The sequence below is a fragment of the Hyla sarda genome, chromosome 7 (genome assembly GCF_029499605.1).
Source record: "Hyla sarda isolate aHylSar1 chromosome 7, aHylSar1.hap1, whole genome shotgun sequence".
NCBI classification, from domain to species: Eukaryota; Metazoa; Chordata; class Amphibia; order Anura; family Hylidae; genus Hyla; species Hyla sarda.
In genome coordinates, this window is record NC_079195.1 from 12,483,566 (window position 1) to 12,499,576 (window position 16,011).

At 45.1% G+C, this 16,011-nt stretch overlaps 1 protein-coding gene across 1 annotated transcript in view; it reads left to right on the forward strand.

Moving 5' to 3' along the window:
* The first annotated feature begins 6,420 nt into the window (after window positions 1-6,420).
* The window catches only part of ABLIM1 (actin binding LIM protein 1), a 349,855-nt gene continuing 340,264 nt past the window's right edge, over window positions 6,421-16,011 (forward strand). The window contains exon 1 of the mRNA XM_056530890.1: window positions 6,421-6,575. Coding sequence (XP_056386865.1) covers window positions 6,563-6,575 — 13 coding nt within the window. The 5' untranslated portion in view covers window positions 6,421-6,562. The remainder of the gene's footprint in view (window positions 6,576-16,011) is intronic.

Below are 16,011 nucleotides of genomic sequence, written 5' to 3' on the forward strand. Positions count from 1 at the left end.
TTGTATGACATCACTGATATATAATAGTAATATAATGACATGTAATCACAGCCCTTCCCCCTGTATGACATCACTGATATAATATAACAGTAATATAATGACATGTGATCACAGCCCCGCCCCCAGTATGACATCAATGATATAATATAATAGTAATATAATGACATGTGATCACAGCCCCGCCTCCTGTATGACATCACTGATATAATATAATAGTAATATAATGACATGTGATCACAGCCCTGCCCCCTGTATGACATCACTGATATAATATCATAGTAATATAATGACGTGATCATATCCCCGCCCCCTGTATGACATCACTGATATAATATAATAGTAATATAATGACATGTGATCACAGCCCCGCCCCCTGTATGACATCACTGATATAATATAATAGTAATATAAAGACATGTGATCACAGCCCTGGCCCTTGTATGACATCACTGATATAATATAATAGTACTATAATGACATGTGATCACAGCCCCACCCCCTGTATGACATCACTGATATATTATAATAGTAATATAATGACATGTGACCACAGCCCCGCCCCCTGTATGACATCACTGATATAATATAATAGTAATATAATGACATGTGACCACAGCCCCGCCCCCTGTATGACATCACTGATATAATATAATAGTAATATAATGACATGTGATCACAACCCCGCCCCCTGTATGACATCACTGATATAATATAATAGTAATATAATGACACTGATCACAGCCCCGCCCCCTGTATGACATCACTGATATAATATAATAGTAATATAATGACATGTGATCACAGCCCCGCCCCCTGTATGACATCCCTGATATAATATAATAGTAATATAATGACATGTGATCACAGCCCCGCCCCCTGTATGACATCACTGATATAATATTATAGTAATATAATATGTGATCACAGCCCCGCCCCCTGTATGACATCACTGATATAATATTATAGTAATATAATGACATGTGATCACAGCCCAGCCCCCTGTATGACATCAGTGATATAATAGTAATATAATGACATGTGATCACGGCCCCGCCCATTGTATGACATCACTGATATAATATAATAGTAATATAATGACATGTGATCACAGCCCTGGCCCTTGTATGACATCACTGATATAATATAATAGTAATATAATGACATGTGATCACAGCCCCGCCCCCTGTATGACATCACTGATATAATATTATAGTAATATAATGACATGTGATCACAGCCTGTATGACATCACTGATATAATATTATAGTAATATAATATGTGATCACAGCCCCGCCCCCTGTATGACATCACTGATATGATATAATATAATAGTAATATAATGACATGTGATCACAGCCCTGGCCCTTGTATGACATCACTGATATAATATAATAGTAATATAATGACATGTGATCACAGCCCCGCCCCCTGTATGACATCACTGATAAAATAGTAATATAATGACATGTGATCACAGCCCCGCCCCCTGTATGACATCACTGATATAATATAATAGTAATATAATGACATGTGATTACAGCCCCGCCCCCTGTATGACATCACTGATATATAATAGTAATATAATGATATGTGATCACAGCCCCGCCCCCTGTATGACATCACTGATATAATATCATAGTAATATAATGACATGTGATCACAGCCTGTATGACATCACTGATATTATATTATAGTAATATAATGACATGTGATCACAGCCCCGACCCCTGTATGACATCACTGATATAATATAATAGTAATATAATGACATGTGATCACAGCCCCGCCCCCTGTATGACATCACTGATATAATATAATAGTAATATAATGACATGTGATCCCAGCCCCGCCCCCTGTATGACATCACTGATATAATATCATAGTAATATAATGACATGTGATCACAGCCCCGCCCCCTGTATGACATCACTGATATTATATTATAGTAATATAATGACATGTGATCACAGCCCCGCCCCCTGTATGACATCACTGATATATTATAGTAAGAGTGAAGGGATCAGAGATTGCAAAATTTAACCTGTCAAATCCTGTAATTGTCCATTATGGTTCTTCTCTGCCTGGTAAAAAAAATTCTGATCAAATCATTGGTCACTATACACATTCACCCAAAAATATCAGATTACTGCAAAACATCTAACAGGGCCCCGCTATAAAAAGAAGATCCAGGGCACCAGCCCCAAGGCGTGATTTGCCCCTATGTATGGAGGACAATGGGGGGGATTTATAAATACAGAATCTGTGTAGGGGCAGAGACGTGCTGTTGCCCATAGCAACCAATCAGATCGCTTCTTTTATTTTCCAGAGGCCTATGAATGTAGTGATCTGACCTGTTGCTATGGGCAACTGCACCGCTCTTCCTCTACACAGGTTCTGATAAATCTCCCCCAGTTTCTCCAGGAGTTGTAGTTTTACAAATCAATTTCCCGCCATCCCGGCCATCTTGTTCATGCAGTACACAGGTGTTGGGGGGTCATGTGGCGGGACACACAGGGGACGGGCTCCGGACGGCCCAGACACATCACCAATAGAGAGGAGCGTCTGAGCAGACACAGAAGGCGCCTTCACTACACCCCCTGTCTCTTCACTACACCCCCTGTCTCTTCACTACACCCCCTGTCTCTTCACTACACCCCCTGTCTCTTCACTACACCCCCTGTCTCTTCACTACACCCCCTGTCTCTTCACTACACCCCCTGTCTCTTCACTACACCCCCTGTCTCTTCACTACACCCTCTGTCTGTTCATTACACCCCCTGTCTCTTCACTACACCCCCTGTCTCTTCATTACACCCCCTGTCTCTTCACTACACCCTCTGTCTGTTCATTACACCCCCTGTCTCTTCACTACACCCCCTGTCTCTTCACTACACCCCCTGTCTCTTCACTACACCCCCTGTCTCTTCACTACACCCCCTGTCTCTTCATTACACCCCCTGTCTCTTCACTACACCCTCTGTCTGTTCATTACACCCCCTGTCTCTTCATTACACCCCCTGTCTCTTCACTACACCCTCTGTCTGTTCATTACACCCCCTGTCTCTTCATTACACCCCCTGTCTCTTCATTACACCCCCTGTCTCTTCACTACACCCCCTGTCTCTTCACTACACCCCCTGTCTCTTCACTACACCCCCTGTCTCTTCACTACACCCCCTGTCTCTTCACTACACCCCCTGTCTCTTCACTACACCCCCTGACTGCTCATTACACCCCCTGACTGTTCATTACACCCCCTGTCTGTTCATTACACCCCCTGACTGTTCATTACACCCCCTGTCTGTTCATTACACCCCCTGTCTCTTCACTACACCCCCTGTCTCTTCACTACACCCCCTGACTATTCATTACACACCCTGTCTGTTCATTACACCCCCTGTCTCTTCATTACACCCCCTGTCTGTTCATTACACCCCCTGTCTCTTCACTACACCCCCTGTCTCTTCACTACACCCCCTGTCTCTTCACTACACCCCCTGACTGCTCATTACACCCCCTGACTGTTCATTACACCCCTGTCTGTTCATTACACCCCCTGTCTGTTCATTACACACCCCTGTCTCTTCACTACACCCCCTGTCTCTTCACTACACCCCTTGACTGTTCATTACACCCCCTGTCTGTTCGTTACACCCCCTGTCTGTTCATTACACACCCCTGTCTCTTCACTACACCCCCTGTCTCTTCACTACACCCCTTGACTGTTCATTACACCCCCTGTCTGTTCGTTACACCCCCTGACTGTTCATTACACACCCTGACTGTTCATTACACCCCCTGTCTCTTCACTACACCCCTGACTGTTCATTACACACCCTGACTGTTCATTACACACCCTGACTGTTCATTCCCCCCCTGACTGTTCATTACACACCCTGACTGTTCATTACACACCCTGTCTGTTCATTACACACACCCTGACTGTTCATTACACCCCCTGTCTGTTCATTACAAACCCTGACTGTTCATTACACCCCCTGACTGTTCATTACATCCCGTCTGTTCATTAGACACACCCTGACTGTTCATTACACACCCCTGTCTCTTCACTACACCCCATCTCTTCACTAGACCCCCTGTCTGTTCATTACACACCCCTGTCTCTTCACTACACCCCCTGTCTGTTCATTACACACACCCTGTATATTCATTACACACCCCTGTCTATTCACTACATCCCGTCTGTTAATTACATCCTGTCTCTTCACTACACCCCCTGTATGTTCATTACACATCCCGTCTCTTCACTACACCCCCTGTCTCTTCATTACACCCCTGTCTTTTCATTACACCCCTGTCTCTTCATTACATCCCGTCTCTTCACTACATCCCGTCTCTTCACTACACCCCCTGTATGTTCATTACACATCCCCTGTATGTTCATTACACACCCGTCTCTTCACTACACCCCCTGTCTGCTCATTACACACCCCTTTCTCTTCACTACACCCCCTGTCTGTTCATTACACCCCCTATCTGTTCATAACACGCCCCCTGTCTGTTCATTACACACCCTTGTCTCTTCACTACACCCCCTGTCTGTTCATTACACACCCCTGTCTCTTCACTACACCCCGTCTGTTTATTACACACCCCTGTGTCTTCATTACACACCCTTGTCTCTTCACTACACCCCCTGTCTTTTCATTACACCCCCTATCTGTTCATAACACACCCCCTGTCTGTTCATTACACACCCGTCTCTTCACTACACCCCCTGTCTGTTCATTACACACCCCTGTCTCTTCACTACACCCCGTCTGTTTATTACACACCCCTGTGTCTTCATTACACACCCTTGTCTCTTCACTACACCCCCTGTCTGTTCATTACACCCCCTATCTGTTTATTACACAATCCTGTCTCTTCATTATATCCCGTCTCTTCATTCCATCCCCTGTCTCTTCATTACACCCCGTCTTTTCATTACACCTGTCTCTTCATTACACCTGTCTCTTCATTACACACATCTGTCTCTTTACTACACCCCCTGTCTCTTCATTACACTTCTCTCTTCATTACACACTACTGTCTCTTCATTACACCTGTCTCTTCATTACACACCTCTGTCTCTTCATTACACACCACTGACTCTTCATTACACACCACTGTCTCTTCATTACAGCCCCCTGTCTCTTCATTATACACCCGTCTCTTCATTGCACCTGTCTCTTCATTACACACCACTGTCTCTTCATTACACACCACTGTCTCTTCATTACAGCCCCCTGTCTCTTCATTACAGCCCCCTGTCTCTTCATTATACACCCGTCTCTTCATTACACCTGTCTCTTCATTACACACCTGTCTCTTCATTACACCCCCTGTCTCCTCCTTATACACCTGTCTCTTCATTACACTCTCCCTCTATTCGTTACACCCCCTCTCTTTATTATCCACTCTGTCTATACCCAGACAATTTCCAGGTGTCTTGGGTTTGGGGTCCTGGGCAGGTGTCAGTCACTGTATACATTCCTGCTGTATCTCCTGTGCTGTAATACTGTATGCAGGTGTTTTGGGGTGTGCAGGGCAGGTGTGATTCCCTATGGGATGAGTGACAGCAGTGGTGGGCACATGACCTGGGCACAGCGATACATGGTATACATTAGATACATTTCTGATACATTCTGTATCTCAGCCTGTGCTGTGTGGAGGTGTTGGGGTCCTCTGCAGGTATCATTCCCTGGTGACAGCAGTGGTGGGCACATGACCTGGGCACACCGATACATGGTATACATTAGATACATTTCTAATACATTCTGTATCTCAGCCTGTGCTGTGTGCAGGTGTTGAGGTCCTCTGCAGGTATCATTCCCTGGTGACAGCAGTGGTGGGCACATGACCTGGGCACAGCATACACATTAGATACATTCCTGCTGTATCTCAGCCTGTGCTGTGTGGAGGTGTTGGGGTCCTCTGCAGGTATCATTCCCTGGTGACAGCAGTGGTGGGCACATGACCTGGGCACAGCATACACTGTACACATTAGATACATTCCTGCTGTATCTCAGCCTGTGCTGTGTGCAGGTGTTGGGGTCCTCTGCAGGTATCATTCCCTGGTGACAGCAGTGGTGGGCACATGACCTGGGCACAGTGATACATTATATACATTAGATACATTCCTGCTGTATCTCAGCCTGTGCTGTGTGCAGGTGTTGAGGTCCTCTGCAGGTATCATTCCCTGGTGACAGCAGTGGTGGGCACATGACCTGGGCACAGTGATACATTATATACATTAGATACATTCCTGCTGTATCTCAGCCTGTGCTGTGTGCAGGTGTTGAGGTCCTCGGCAGGTATCATTCCCTGGTGACAGCAGTGGTGGGCACATGACCTGGGCACAGCATACACTGTACACATTAGATCCATTCCCCTCTCCCTCTCCCTTCCTCCTCCTCCTCCTCCTCCTCCTCCCGGTTCAGTGTCATATTAGGCAGCAGGCACAGGAGGAGACAGGCTGGGCAGACCCACCCTCCAGTGCTGGGGATCCCGGCGGTGTGTGACCATCCACAGAGCCCCCACATCCAGCATCACCCCGACATGTCTGCTAAAGGTGAGTGCCCTCCTACCTTGCTGGTGCAGAGCACAATGCAGCACGGGCTCTGCAGATCATTGCGATGTGCCCAGTCTGATTCTCCTGCAGTTGTTTGCATGTGATGAGCAGGATAAAGGGGGCTGCAGAGCATTGCTCCCCCCATCCCTGTGCACTGGCTGCTGCATTGTGCTGATCTCAGGTGTATATGGCTGCAGGACCTGGCATGTGACCGCTGCCAGAAACCCACATCATTGATCTGCAGTCACCACTGGGGTCTGACAGCTCCGGGGTCCACAGGTGTATTGTGGGGGGGTGCTGCCCAGACTGAGCCATTTAAAGGGACACTACACCTCTATCCTCACCATGTGTTGTATGCAGTCTATTACTCTCTGTTGTCAGCCACTTCAGGGGAATACAGTCTATTACTCTCTGTTATCAGCCACTTCAGGGGAATACCGTCTATTACTCTCTGTTATCAGCCACTTCAGGGGAATACAGTCTATTACTCTCTGGTATCAGCCACTTCAGGGGAATACAGTCTATTACTCTCTGTTATCAGCCACTTCAGGGGAATACAGTCTATTACTCTCTGTTATCAGCCACTTCAGGGGAATACCGTCTATTACTCTCTGTTATCTGCCACTTCAGGGGAATACAGTCTATTACTCTCTGTTATCAGCCACTTCAGGGGAATACAGTCTATTACTCTCTGTTATCTGCCACTTCAGGGGAATACAGTCTATTACTCTCTGTTATCAGCCACTTCAGGGGAATACCGTCTATTACTCTCTGTTATCAGCCACTTCAGGGGAATACAGTCCATTACTCTCTGTTATCAGCCACTTCAGGGGAATACAGTCTATTAATCTCTGTTATCAGCCACTTCAGGGGAATACAGTCTATTAATCTCTGTTATCAGCCACTTCAGGGGAATACCGTCTATTACTCTCTGTTATCAGCCACTTCAGGGAAATACAGTCTATTACTCTCTGTTATCAGCCACTTCAGGGGAATACAGTCTATTACTCTCTGTTATCAGCCACTTCAGGGGAATACAGTCCATTACTCTCTGTTATCAGCCACTTCAGGGGAATACAGTCTATTACTCTCTGTTGTCAGCCACTTCAGGGGAATACAGTCTATTACTCTCTGTTATCTGCCACTTCAGGGGAATACAGTCTATTACTCTCTGTTATCTGCCACTTCAGGGGAATACCGTCTATTACTCTCTGTTATCAGCCACTTCAGGGGAATACAGTCCATTACTCTCTGTTATCAGCCACTTCAGGGGAATACAGTCTATTACTCTCTGTTATCAGCCACTTCAGGGGAATACAGTCCATTACTCTCTGTTATCAGCCACTTCAGGGGAATACAGTCTATTACTCTCTGTTATCAGCCACTTCAGGGGAATACAGTCTATTACTCTCTGTTATCAGCCACTTCAGGGGAATACAGTCTATTACTCTCTGTTATCAGCCACTTCAGGGGAATACAGTCTATTACTCTCTGTTATCAGCCACTTCAGGGGAATACAGTCTATTACTCTCTGTTATCAGCCACTTCAGGGGAATACAGTCTATTACTCTCTGTTATCAGCCACTTCAGGGGAATACAGTCTATTACTCTCTGTTATCAGCCACTTCAGGGGAATACAGTCTATTACTCTCTGTTATCAGCCACTTCAGGGAAATACAGTCTATTACTCTCTGTTATCAGCCACTTCAGGGGAATACAGTCCATTACTCTCTGTTATCAGCCACTTCAGGGGAATACAGTCTATTACTCTCTGTTATCAGCCACTTCAGGGGAATACAGTCTATTACTCTCAGTTATCAGCCACTTCAGGGGAATACAGTCTATTACTCTCTGTTATCAGCCACTTCAGGGGAATACAGTCTATTACTCTCTGTTATCAGCCACTTCAGGGGAATACAGTCTATTACTCTCTGGTATCTGCCACTTCAGGGGAATACCGTCTATTACTCTCTGTTATCAGCCACTTCAGGGGAATACAGTCCATTACTCTCTGTTATCAGCCACTTCAGGGGAATACAGTCCATTACTCTCTGTTATCAGCCACTTCAGGGGAATACAGTCTATTAATCTCTGTTATCAGCCACTTCAGGGGAATACAGTCTATTAATCTCTGTTATCAGCCACTTCAGGGGAATACAGTCTATTACTCTCTGTTATCAGCCACTTCAGGGGAATACAGTCCATTACTCTCTGTTATCAGCCACTTCAGGGGAATACAGTCTATTACTCTCTGTTATCAGCCACTTCAGGGAAATACAGTCTATTACTCTCTGTTATCAGCCACTTCAGGGAAATACAGTCTATTACTCTCTGTTATCAGCCACTTCAGGGGAATACAGTCTATTACTCTCTGTTATCAGCCACTTCAGGGGAATACAGTCTATTACTCTCTGTTATCAGCCACTTCAGGGGAATACAGTCTATTACTCTCTGTTATCAGCCACTTCAGGGGAATACAGTCTATTACTCTCTGTTATCAGCCACTTCAGGGGAATACAGTCTATTACTCTCTGTTATCAGCCACTTCAGGGGAATACCGTCTATTACTCTCTGTTATCTGCCACTTCAGGGGAATACAGTCTATTACTCTCTGTTATCAGCCACTTCAGGGGAATACCGTCTATTACTCTCTGTTATCAGCCACTTCAGGGGAATACAGTCTATTACTCTCTGTTATCAGCCACTTCAGGGGAATACAGTCTATTACTCTCTGTTATCAGCCACTTCAGGGGAATACCGTCTATTACTCTCTGTTATCAGCCACTTCAGGGGAATACAGTCCATTACTCTCTGTTATCAGCCACTTCAGGGGAATACAGTCTATTACTCTCTGTTATCAGCCACTTCAGGGGAATACAGTCTATTACTCTCTGTTATCAGCCACTTCAGGGAAATACAGTCTATTACTCTCTGTTATCAGCCACTTCAGGGGAATACAGTCTATTACTCTCTGTTATCAGCCACTTCAGGGGAATACAGTCTATTACTCTCTGTTATCAGCCACTTCAGGGGAATACCGTCTATTACTCTCTGTTATCAGCCACTTCAGGGGAATACAGTCTATTACTCTCTGTTATCAGCCACTTCAGGGGAAGCTTATTGAAGGTCATTTTACTATAGTCTGTAAGGGATTCTATGTCTGTGTTTCTGATATTATGAGTTGCTATCTATTACTGTACTAGATTTATATTTCTGTTTTCCATTTGAATATGGTTGTTATGTAGGTTTGTATTTTGTATTTTTAATATATAATATAATATAATATTTACTCCCTGTTATCAGCCATGCACTGGTATAAGCTAGAAAGGTAATGTTCTCCAACCTGTGGGCATTCCAGCTGTTGGAAAACTACAAGTCCCAGCATGCCCTGACAGCCTTCATCCTGTGCATCTTGTAGGTAGCTAAAGCCTCCTGGCATTGGGTGGCCGAGTTTATTATTTGTATATATGTATAAGGCCGGGGTTACTCTAGGTCAGAGTCTCCCAACCAGGGCACCTCCAGCTGCTGCAAAACTACAACTCCCAGCAGAGAATTGTAGTTATGCAACAGCTGGAGGCACCCTAGCTTATTACCTGTATATATATATATATATATATATATATATGTATAAGGCCGGGGTCACTCTATGGCAGTGTTTCCCAACCAGGTCGCCTCCAGCTGTTGCAAAATTACAATTCACCGGCATCTCCCAGAGTTGTAGTTTTGCAACAGCTGGAGGCATCACAATTACCTGTATATATTTATAAGGCTGGGGTCACTTTAGGGTAGTGTTTTCCAACCAGGGGGCCTCCAGCTGTCTCAAAACTACAACTACCAGCATGCCCGAACAGCCGTTCACTGTCAGGGCATGCTGAGAGTTGTAGTTTTTACACAGCCTGAGGCACCGTAGCTTATTACCTGTGTGTGTATATTATATATATGTATAAGGCTGGGGTCACTCTAGGGTAGTGTTTGCCAACCAGGGCACCTCCAGCTGTTGCAAAACTACAACTCCCAGCATACCCGGACAGCCATTGGCTGTCCGGGCATGCTGAGAGTTGTAGTTTTGCAACAGCTGGAGGCACCCTAGCTTATTACCTGTATATATTTATAAGGCTGGGGTCACTCTAGAGCAGTGGTTCCCAACCAGAGTGCCTCCAGCTGTTGCAAAACTGCATGCTGAGAGTTGTAGTTTTGCAACAGCTGGTGGAACTCTGGTTGGGAAACACTTTTCTAGGGCATTGAACACACAATAGGACTCAGAATCGCATTCACTTCTAGAACACAAATAAAGTCCCCGGGGCCGGAGCAGGTGTATCTGATGCACATGTGTTCCGGCTGGAAAAGAAGCCATAGCCCTGCATTCTTTTATTGTACTTTTTTGTCATTTAAAAAATATATATTTTTATGCTATTTTTTTCTTTTTTAACTTTGCATCCATTGTATCGCCCCGGATGATTCCGTCTTCCCCTACAATATAAGTGGCCATTCTATCAGCTGTGTACTTAAAGGGGTACTCCGGTGGAAAACTTTATTTATTTATTTATTATTTTTTTTTTTTAATCAACTGGTGCCAGAAAGTTAAACAGATTTGTAAATTACTTCTATTTAAAAAAAAAATCTTAATCCTTCCAGTACTTATTAGCGGCTGTATACTACGTAGGAAATTCTTTTCTTTTGGTATTTCTTTTCTATCACGAGCACAGTGCTCTCTGCTGACTCCTGCTGTCCATTTTAGGAACTGTCCAGAGCAGCATAGGTTTGCTATGGGGATTTTCTCCTGCTCTGGACAGTTCCTGACATGAACAGAGGTTGCAGCAGAGAGCACTTTGATCGTGACAGAAAAGAAATCCAAAAAGAAAATAATTTCCTCTGTAGCATACAGCCGCTAATAAGTACTGGAAGGATTAAGATTTTTTTTATTAGGAGTAATTTACAAATCTGTTTAACTTTCTGGCACCAGTCGATTTAAAAAAAAAAAAAGTTTTCCACCTTTAAGGGAATAGGGGGCATTGGACTGGACAGGGGTCCGCAGCTGCTTCTCAGGTCCAGTATATGTCAGTAAGTATGGACCACACATAAAAAGTGAATGGGCCCCTGCGAGTACGCCGTGGTATATGTTGGCATACCGTATTGCTAGTATCTTTATGAATACCGCACTTTGCGCGTTTGGCATCACAAATCGTAGCCAGATGGTTCATTCCAACAATGGACACCAATAGATGCTGGAAGATACCACTGACTTTAATGGGGTCCGTTGGGTTTCTGTCCACTCAGATTCTGCAATAATAAACGGAACCTGCGATGGAGACCCCCCCCCCCCCCCCCGAAGGGATCAAATGTGAGCGCAGCCATAGAGCCAATGGTTCTAAAGAAGCCGAGTGACAACCAATATGGCTGCCATTATAGGGGTGGTCGCTTTTCTAGACCCCTGTGCTGTAAAAACACATAACTATAAAGTAATAATGAGTAGGGGGATGGGACGCTGTATAACTACGCAAACTGGAAAGTCTGGAGTCTGGGAAAGCCGGGAGCGTAATTATAATAAGTACCGTATCCAGAAACTTCACAGAAGACGACGAATCTGGGGCCTGTATTAACTGGGGATTGTTTCAATTCTGGTTGAAGTTGCGATTTATTTTTATTTTTTTGTATTTATTTATTTATTTATTGCGTATATATGTATATGATTTGTATGATTTATATATTATTTATATTTAAATATATATAAATATATATATATATATAATCTCTCTCTCTCTCTCTATATATATATATATATAAGTTTGGACACCTTCTCATTCAGAGTTTTCTTTATTTTCATGACTATGAATATTGTAGATTCGCACTGAAGACATCAAAACTATGAATGATCACATGTGGAATTATATTCATAACAAAAAGTGTGAAATCTGTCATATTCTAGGTTCTTCCTTTTGATTTGATTCCCGCTTTGCACAATCTTGGATTCTCCTGATGAGCTTCACTAGGTAGTCACCTGAAATGGTCTTCCAATTGGTCTTGAAGGAGTTCCCATGATGCTTAGCACTTGTTGGCCCTTTTTGCCTTCACTCTGCGTCCAGCTCACCCCAAACCATCTGGATTGGGTTCAGGTCCGGTGACTGTGGAGTAGGGATCGACCGATTATCGGTATGGGCGATATTATCGTCCAATAATCACGATTTTGGGCATTATCGGTATCGGCAATTACCTTGCCGATAAGCCGATAATGCCCCCCGCACCGCGACCGCCCCAACCCGCCGCACCGCAACCGCCCCCCCACCGTAGTGCTGGGCGGTATACCGGTATGGATTTTTGCCCATACCGCTATACCGGTCGGGCTCCTCCCCCACCCTCCGAGTCAATAAAAAAAATTAAACTTACCCGTAATGGGGGTGGTCCGGGCCATCCATACTTCCTGTAGTGTCCGGCGGCATTCTGGGTGGAGGGTGAACCGGTCCGGGCTGTCCTTCTTCTCCGGGGGTCCTCTTCTCCACTCCGGGCAGGCTCCGGCCTAGTACGCTGCATAGACGCCGCTACGTCCGTGACGTCAGGTGCGTCGCTGCGCAGCGGCGTCTATGCAGCGTTACTAGGCTGGAGCCTGCCCGGAGTGGAGAAGAAAACCCCCGGAGAAGAAGGACAGCCCGGACCGGTTCACCCTCCACCCGGAATGCCGCCGGACACTACAGGAAGGATGGATGGCCCGGACCACCCTCCCCGGACGGTCCCTGCAGAAACTGGGAAGGTGAGTCAGGGTCCTGGGATGGACAGGGGTCTGTATAATATACTATACCTACAGTAGGCCCTACAGCTGTTGCAAAACTTCAACTCCCAGCATGCCCGGACAGCCAACGGCTGTCCGGGCATGCTGGGAGTAGTAGTTTTTCAACAGCTGGAGGCACCCCTGGGCACGGTGCACCACGGCGGGGGGAGCGGTGGCGGTGATAGGACTCAGGACCCCCGGACAGGTAGGGGGAGAGAAGCGGGTGGTGGCGGCCTATGGCACCGCAAAAGCCACTGCAGTGCATTGATTTAAAGCACCCGCTTTAAATTAATGATCTGCAGCGGTGTCGCGCAGGGGGGGATAAATAGCTGATAACTTATACCGGAATATCGTTATAAGTTATCGGCCCTAACCTCCACCGATTATCGGTATCGGCCCTAAAAAACAGATATCGGTCGATCCCAACTGTGGAGTTCAGGTCATCTGGCGCAGCACCCATCACTCTCCTTCTTGGTCAAATAGCCCTTACACAGCCTGGAGGGGTTTGGGGTCATTGTCCTGTTGAAAAATAAATGATGGTCCAACTAAACGCAAACCGGATGGAATAGCAGCCGCTGCCAGATGCTGTGGTAGCCATGCTGGGTCAGTATACCTTCAGAATAAATCCCCAACAGTGTCACCAGCAAAGCCCCCCCACATCAAGACCATGACCGATAATACTGATCAGGTCCTTTGCATAGCACTGAACAGTGTTACCTATGAAATGATTGCTATAGATAGTCCCCTATGGGGACTTTTAAAGTATAAAAATAAAAGTAAAAAAAAAATAAAAAATTTAAAAAAATCTGAAAAATCCCCTCCCCCAATAAAAAAGTTAATTGTCCCATTTTCCCTATTTCACCCCCAAAAAGTGTAAAAAAGAAATCATTTTATATACATATTTGGTATTGCCGCATGCATAAATATCCCAACTATTAAAATAAAGTGTTAATGATACCGTGAACGGCGTGAACGTAAAAACAAAAAAAAAAAAGTCCAAAATAGCTGCTTTTTTATAACATTTTATTTAAAAAAAATTAATAAAAAAAAGTATTAAAAGTTTTATAAAAGCAAATATGGTATTAATAAAAATTACAGATCACGGCGCAAAAAATGAGCCCTCATACCGCCGCTTATATGGAAAAATTAAAAAGTTATAGGTCTTCAAAATAGGGGGATCTTAAATGTATTAATTTGGTTAAAAATTTTGCAGTTTTTGTTTAAAGAGCAACAGTAATAGAAAAGTATGTTATCATTGGTATCATTTTAATCGTATTGACCCAAAGAATAAAGAACACTTGTCTTTTGTACCGTAAATTGTACGGCGTGAAAACGGATCCTTCCAAAATTGCGGTTTTCTTTTTAATTTCCCCACACAAATAGTATTTTTTTGGTTGCGCCATACATTTTATGATATAATGAGTGATGTCATTACAACGGACAACTGGTCGCGCAAAAAACAAGCCCTCATACTAGTCTGTGGATGAAAATATAAAAGAGTTATGATTTTTTGAAGGCGAGGAGGAAAAAACGAAAGCGTAAAAATAAAATTGTCTGAGTCCTTAAGGCCCAAATGGGCTGAGTCCAGCATCTGAATCCGTCAGCACCATGGCTGCTTGGACATGCGTAGTCTCCATAGACGGCAATGTTTTTCCCAGTGGATTCTTCTGAAAGAATGAACAGGATCAGTCTGGAATTAGACTGCAGGTGCAGCACAAACCCATCAGAATTCTGCTGGACCGGAATTTTCAAGCGGAAATCTTACGCTTGAAAATTCCGTGGTGGGAAGTTCCCTAAGGCTAAGTTCACACTACAGAATTTCCAAATTTTGCTCAGAAATTCTGGTCCAGCAGAATCCAGCTGCTGTCATGATCTCTGTCATTCTTTAGGCGGAAGCCGCACGGAAGACAGGACGGCAATGCTCACACGCTCCTAGGCGCCGGGCGCACTTGGAAAAATGATAGCCGGAAATTTCAAAACGTGAAGGCCTCGTTCACATAGCGGAATTCAGCTTGGAGATTCTGCCCAATTGTTTTCTATAATACAAAAGACAAAAGTGCTCTTTTTGTGTGACACCTTAAAGGGGTTCTCCGCCCCTAGACATCTTATCCCCTATCCAAAGGATGGGGGATAAGATGTCAGTACGCCCCGGTCCAGCTGCTGGGGAGCCCCGGGGATCGCCGCTGCGGCACTGCGCTATCATTACTGCACAGAGCGAGTTCGCTCTGTGCGTAATGACGGGCAATACAGGGGACGGAGCCGCGTGACGTCATGGCTCCGCCCCTTGTGACATCACGGGCCGTCCCCTTAATGCAAGTCTATGGCAGGGGGCGTGACGACCGCCCCCTCCCATAGACTTGTATTGAAAGGGGCGGGCCATGATGTCATGAGGGGCGGAGCCGTGACATAACGATGCTCCGGCCCCTGTATTGCCCGTCATTACGTGCAGCGCGATCTCGCTCTGTGCTGTAATGAGAGCGCGGTGCCGCAGCGGGGATCCCAGGGGTCCCCAGTAGCGGGACCGCGGCGTACTGACATCTATCCAAAGGATAGGGGATAAGATGTCTAGGGGCGGAGTACCCCTTTAAGCATAAAAATTTTAAATAGGTGAGCCAAGGGTTAACTCACCTAAAATGGTTGTGCAAATTCCGGCACAACATGTATATGCACTTG